At 59.8% G+C, this 6,373-nt stretch overlaps 1 protein-coding gene across 1 annotated transcript; it reads right to left on the reverse strand.

The window, feature by feature from the left end:
- Nucleotides 1-789: 789 nt before the first annotated feature.
- LOC132236640 (centromere protein J-like) lies at nt 790-5,107 on the reverse strand. Its single transcript, XM_059699732.1, has 3 exons — nt 5,001-5,107; nt 2,441-2,558; nt 790-979 (listed from the first exon to the last, which is right to left on the reverse strand). The coding sequence occupies exons 1-3, from the start codon at nt 5,101-5,103 to the stop codon at nt 790-792; spliced, it is 411 nt and encodes a 136-aa protein (XP_059555715.1). The 5' UTR covers nt 5,104-5,107.
- Nucleotides 5,108-6,373: the final 1,266 nt, after the last annotated feature.

Below are 6,373 nucleotides of genomic sequence, written 5' to 3' on the forward strand. Positions count from 1 at the left end.
GTTGGTGGTTGGTTGGTTGGTTGGTTGTTTGGTGGATGGTGGGTGGGTGGTGGGTGGTGGGTGGATGGGTGGTTGCTGGGTGGTTGTGGTTGGTTGGTTGGGTGGTGGGTGGTTGGTGGGTTGGTTGGTTGGAGGGTGGTTGGTAGGTGGGTGGAGGGTGGGTGGTTGGTTTTGCCTCGTGTATATCAAACTAGGTGCTAGCAGCCACAGCCCAGAAACATGAGAGGACAGAGACGAAGAGGTCTGAACCTGCTCTCCAATCTATGAGTCAAAATGATCTTCAATAAAAAGTTAATATAAAACATACGAAATAGTTATAACACAAAGAATGTAACAGGAGACGCCCCATTTTATTCCCTTCAGTGGCAGGGATGTGGTTGCCTTCCTTCTAGGTCTGTTTACAGAGACGGTGTGTCTGCAGACGCAGGCAAGAACCCGGGGCCACGAGAAGGCCGAGTGCCCGGATGGGAGGGAAGGAAACACCGTGAGGACCGAGGGCCACTGAGGGACCAAGAGGACAGACCGCCACGTGCGCGAGGCCACACGGTCCACGGGGCCGGCCTGCAGCCTCCTGGGCCCGGGCCCCTCTCGGGACCCCTGGCTGGTGGGGCCTCAGGCTTCTCTAACCAGGAAGCCAGACACGGCGTCTCTTCCTTCGCAGCCTCCAGGCGCCTTGGGATCCGAGAGTTCGTGTGGGGCCGTCGTTCGGGGCAGCGACCGTGTCATCTGTTTATTGTTTTTGTTTTAACAAAACGGTGACTGGACGCCTGTGCTGTGTTAGTGGGTGACCTACTTCCAGTCCAGGACACGGTTCCTGGCCTCGCCTCTGACCTTCACCCTCCCGGACGCGTCCCTGGTCTCCTGGCGGCCATCGCAGTACACGGTCCTGACGGTGCCGTCGGGGTACTCCCGCCGCTTGAACTCGGCCGTGTGGATGTCCCGCTGCCCGTTGCTGAACACGATGGTCTTGTCGCCGTTCCTGGGGGAGGAGAAGGGGCGTCAGCTGTCCTGGCGGGACCCAGAGCCGCGAGTGTGGAAGGAGGGGGGCCGGGTCCCCCTCCAGGTCTTGGAGCAGTGTGTGTGCCTGTGTGTGCGTGTGTGTGCGTGTGTGTGCGTGTGGGGGGGGGGAGCACGTACAAAGTCTGGGCAGTGAAGGCCCAGAGTGGGGCCAGGAGGTCAGCCGGGGGACATGCCAGCAGGCGGGCTGGGCCAGCTGGGCCTGGTCATGGAGAACCCTACTTCCCGAGCTGGGAGTGTCATCTGGAAGGAGGAGGGGGACTGGAGGGTTTCATGGTCATCATTCAGGACCAAGGACCCCAGAGGAAAGCAAGATGACCCCATGCTGAGGGGAGATGGGGGCCCTGCAGTCACCCGGGAGGGGAAGGGTGAGGCTGGTGGTGGTGAGCTGGGGGGAGAAGGGGAGAGGGGGAGAGGAGTCGGGGGTGCATGTCCCACATCCTCAGGGCCTGTGGCTGTCGGGGTGAAGGAGCAGCGAGAGTAAACCTCCCATCTTCAGGGGGCCTGGGGTGGGGGGGGGGTCCAGGGTCTTGCGCTGCTCGTTCTGCATCAGGAGAAGTGCCCACAGCCCTTCTCCGTGTCTTACACGGTGTCTGCGTGTGTCCGCTCTGGACTGGTCCTCCAGACAGCGTGGTCTCAGGGGGGCACCCGCCCGAGACTGGAATTGTTTTTGTGGTTACAATTCAAGCCTGACCAACGCCGGTGAAGAGAACACTTAATATCAGTGTTAAGCCCTGACCGGTTTGGCTCAGTGGATAGAGCGTCGGCCTGTGGACTGAGGGGTCCCAGGTTCGATCCTGGTCAAGGGCATGTACCTTGGTTGCAGGCACATCCCCAGTAGGAGATGTGCAGGAGGCAGCTGATCAATGTTTCTCTCTCATTGATGTTTCTAACTCTCTCTCCCTCTCCCTTCCTCTCTGCAAAAAATCAATTAAAAAATATTTTTAAAAAATCAGTGTTAAACCCATGTTCTCCACAAAGGAATTCAGGTAAAAACACCAAACTTCAGGGCCAGTGACCCCGTGTTCTATTACTAAATGGGGACGAACACCTACGCTTTCACAAAAATTACTCTAAAGCGCCCAGCTGGTGTGGCTCAGTGGCTGGGCGTCGACCTATGTACCATATTAAAAACATATTTTTAAAAAATTAATAGAAATAAACTCTTTTTTAAAGTATATTTTTATTATTTATTTCAGAGAGGAAGAGAGGGGGGAGAGAAACATCAATGATGAGAAGGAATCATGGATTGGCTGCCTCCTACACATCCCACACTGGGGATCGAGGCCGCAACCCGGGCCTGTGCCCTGACCGGGAATTGAACTGTGACCTCCTGGTTCCTGGGTCGATGCTCACCCACTAAATAAATTCTTGACTACACAAACCAAAAAGTCAGATTGGCATCGCCTGTCCCAGCACCGACCTGGCCACGCTGACCGACGTCCCATCAGGAAACACCGTCTCCTCTTGTCCGTCGAGAAAACGCGTCACTGTCCCATCCGGGAACAAGACTTCCTTCGAGCCGTCGGGGTGGAATTTCTCTGCAGAACACGCTTCGTTATGGAGGCACAATGGTCGCAGAACACCCAGGCTCGTTAACCTCCACACCACACAGTTATAGTCACAAAGATGTCTGTTCTTGTGATGAGAATTCCTGGATCTAACCTCTCAGCCACTTGCAAATATGCAATAAGTATTATTAACTACTAGAGGTCCGGTGCATGAAATTCGTGCACAGGTAGGGTCCGTAGGCCTGGCCGGCAATCAGGGCCGATAGAGGCCTTCTGGCTGCTGGCCGGGGCCTTCCTTCTTTCCGCGCTGCCCCCTGGTGGTCAGCGCACATCATGGCGAGCGATCAAACTCTTAGTCAAACTCCCATGGGGACAATTTGCATATTAGGCCTTTATACATCTACAAATTGTCCCCTTAACCAGGAGTTTGACCAGGGGGCAGGGCTGGTCTGCCAATCACCCGTGGGCTCTCCCCACAGCCGGCCCCACCCCCAATCACCCCTTCCCCACAGCAATTGAGGGTGGGGCTGGCCGGCCAACCTCCTGTGTCCCCTCTCCCTGGCCGACCCAGCCCAATCAGCCCCAATTGGGACAGGCCGACCGGACCCCACCAGTGCACGAATTCGTGCACCCAGCCTCTAGTATAATAATAACAGTGTAATATGCAAATCGACCGAACGGCCAAACAGTGGAATGACCATCCGGACGACCATCCGGACACCCTTCCGGACGACCTTTGGGACGAAGCCGCGGTTGTGAAGGCCTACTCTTGCACGAATTTCGTGCCTCGAGCCTCTGGTATATAGACAGTCACCCTCCCGCACATGACGTCCTGGGACTTAGTTCTAACTGGAAGTTTTGCCTTTGGCCCCCTTTACCCTTTTTTTAACGCATGTTCCAGCATCCCCTTGTCTCTGGGATACGCCCCAAGACCCCAGAGGATGCATGGACCTGCACACAGCACCAAACCCTACATGCTCTGTCCCTACACACACACTTTTTGTTGTTGTTAATCCTCACCCAAGGATAGTTTCCCATTGATTTTTAGAGCGAGCAGAAGGGAGGGAGAAAGACAGGGCGAGAGAAACACCGATGTGAGAGACACAGCGATTGGCTGCCTCCCGCATGCACCCCTGACCAGGGCCTGGGATGGAGCCTGCAACCAAGGTATGTGCACTTGACCGGAATCGAACCCAGGACCCTTCAGTCCGCAGGCCTGTGCTCTATCCACTGAGCCAACAGCCAGGGCTACACGCACTTACCTTTCACACGAAGGAAGCAGGTCCCAGCCTCTCTGGCACGTCCGAATGCCAGCAGCCCCAGGGCAGACAGGCCCATGGTCGGGGGAGCTTGCTGGGCCCTGAGCACGGTCTTTGGGAAACCTCCAAGCTCACCCAGGGCCAGGGCTCTGTTAGTTTCAGCAAAGAGGGCAGACACTCGAAGCCGGAATCCCTCCCTCGCACAGACAGCGGTGACCACGGGGACAGGGGACGCGGAGACAGCCACTGCGTGTGCCCTCTCCCAGGCACGCGCCCAGAGGCCACATTCACTCGAGGTTCCTGAGGGCGAGGGAGGTGCTGACGCGGACGTGGAGGACGCGGAAGCCAAGAGCCCTCCACGGGGGGGAGGGGCCGCCCGACGCGTCTGCACCGAGAGGGCTGGGTCGTGAGGACAATCACCACCACCATGAACCCCACGGGGACCCCACACAGTGACGGGGAGAACTAAAGCCTCACAAAGCGAACACACAGAGCTGGGAGCCCAGGCTCCAGCCAGGGCGATGTGACCTGGTGTCCACACCGAATGGAGGGAGGACTACACCACACACGCCAGCCCACAGCGCACATGCCAGCTCACACTCACAGCGCACATGCCAGCTCACACTCACGGCGCACATGCCAGCTCACACTCACGGCGCACATGCCAGCTCACACTCACAGCGCACACGCAAGCTCACACTCACGGCGCACATGCCAGCCCACAGCGCAAATGCCAGCTCACACTCACAGCACACACGCCAGCTCACACTCACGATGCACACGCCAGCCCACGGTGCACACACCAGCTCACACTCACAGTCACACACCAGCCCACAGCGCACATGCCAGCTCACACTCACGGTGCACACGCCAGCTCACACTCACGGTGCACACGCCAGCTCACACACATGGTGCACACACCAGTTCACACTCACGGTGCACACGCCAGCTCACACACACGGTGCACACACCAGTTCACACTCACGGTGCACACGCCAGCTCACACACACGGTGCACACACCAGTTCACACTCACGGTGCACACGCCAGCCCACGGTGCACACACCAGCTCACACACACGGTGCACACGCCAGCTCACGCTCATGCCAGCTCACACTCACAGTGCACATGCCTGCTCATACAACGCGCATGCTGGCCCACGGCACACACAGCAGCTCAAGCTCAGCGCACACGCCCCGGGTGACGCCACTGACCTGTCCGCTTGTCGGGAAAGCGCACGACCTCCAGGCCGCTGGGGTGGACGGTGCGCGTGGTCCCCGTGCTGGCACAGTAGTGGACCTGCGGGCACAGAGGCATGGCGTCGGGGCAGCCGCGCTGTCATCGCGAGCCCGGGTCTCCTCTGGGGAAGCACTTCCTGCTTCCTGGTGGAGAGGCCGGGCCTGCCCGTCGGGCGGTGGAGGGACGGGGGCGAGGAGGGCCTGCCCCTGGGGAGGGAGGTGGGCTCTGAAGAGGATCGTCCTCAAAGCCCCAGAAACAAGACAGTGGGAGAGATCGCCGGACATGGCGCGGCCCTGGCCCTTCACCTGGACGGGCCCTGGCCCCTGAGGCCTCCTGACCTTGGTGGCCTCGCCTGTAGCAGATCCAGACCCCACTGTTTCCCAGTGAGTGCGACCTGTGGGCCCTGCGACCCTGAACCACAGCTGTCCCACCCGCCGCCGGCAGCTGGAGATTCCGGGGCTGCAGGGACAGGCCGGGGGTACAGGGGCTGCAGGGGGTGCAGGGACAGACTGGGGCTGCAGGGACAGGCTGGGACGGGGTGCGGGAATAATGGTCCGTAGTGAGATGAATGCAGACAGTGCTCATTATCTGTCGCTGCAGGAATTATCCTCCCAGGGCCCAGTGTCCCCTGGAGACCAGCGAGCGGCCCTGGAGACGGGCAGGAGCCACTCCGCAGGGGCCCAAGGAATCCTCACCTCGACGCGCAAATGGAGGCCCAAGTGGCCCATTTTCTGCCCAGCTACCCCGCCCCCCAAGGGAAAGTCCCACTGACTGGTCGGCTTCGCTGCTTTTCAGGCGGGTCCGCGGGCGCACGCACCACTCTCCGGTCCGGCAGCGTCTTCCTCACGTCCCCGCTAGAGAACCGCACGATCGTGGTCCTGAGACCCTCGTCCTCGGCGTCTTTGCAGCCCGCGCCGCGCGTCTCGCCCACCTTCGCGGAGACACAGAGGCCCGGATTGGAGAGAACGCGACCCGGTGTCTCCCTCCTCCTCCTCCACGCCCTCCTCGGCCTGTGCCGTGGCCGTGGGCCCGCCGGTGGTTTCCGTGAACAGACGCTAACCCACCGGCCCCACGCCCGCCCCGGGGCCTGCCCACGAGGGGCGAATGCGATCCTTCGCCCTGCCAATGCGTTTCCTCCAGGTCGCTATGCAGATCACCAGCCTATCAGCCCTCGGCCTGGGTATCCGAGCTCCTGGCGCTGGTGGAGCTGGAAACCTTGACCCCGTAAACGGTGATTTCCACGTAGACTTGTCCTTCGTGAACGTTTCCTTCCTTCCCACCCCAGGCCCTTGGCCGCGCCACCCACCTTGTCCAGAGGTGACTGGTTTCTATTACAAAAGGCAAGTCT

This window comes from Myotis daubentonii, chromosome 6 (assembly GCF_963259705.1).
Source record: "Myotis daubentonii chromosome 6, mMyoDau2.1, whole genome shotgun sequence".
Lineage (NCBI taxonomy): Eukaryota > Metazoa > Chordata > Mammalia > Chiroptera > Vespertilionidae > Myotis > Myotis daubentonii.

Coding starts and splice junctions, on each gene's coding strand:
- LOC132236640 (XM_059699732.1), bottom strand. CDS start 5,103: ATGCCTCTGTGCCCGCAGGTCCACTACTGTGCCAGCACGGGGACCACG. Junction 2,559..5,000: donor CTTTCCCGACAAGCGGACAG/GTCAGTGGCGTC, acceptor CGTGTTCTGCAG/AGAAATTCCACCCCGACGGC. Junction 980..2,440: donor ACGTCGGTCAGCGTGGCCAG/GTCGGTGCTGGG, acceptor CTCCTCCCCCAG/GAACGGCGACAAGACCATCG.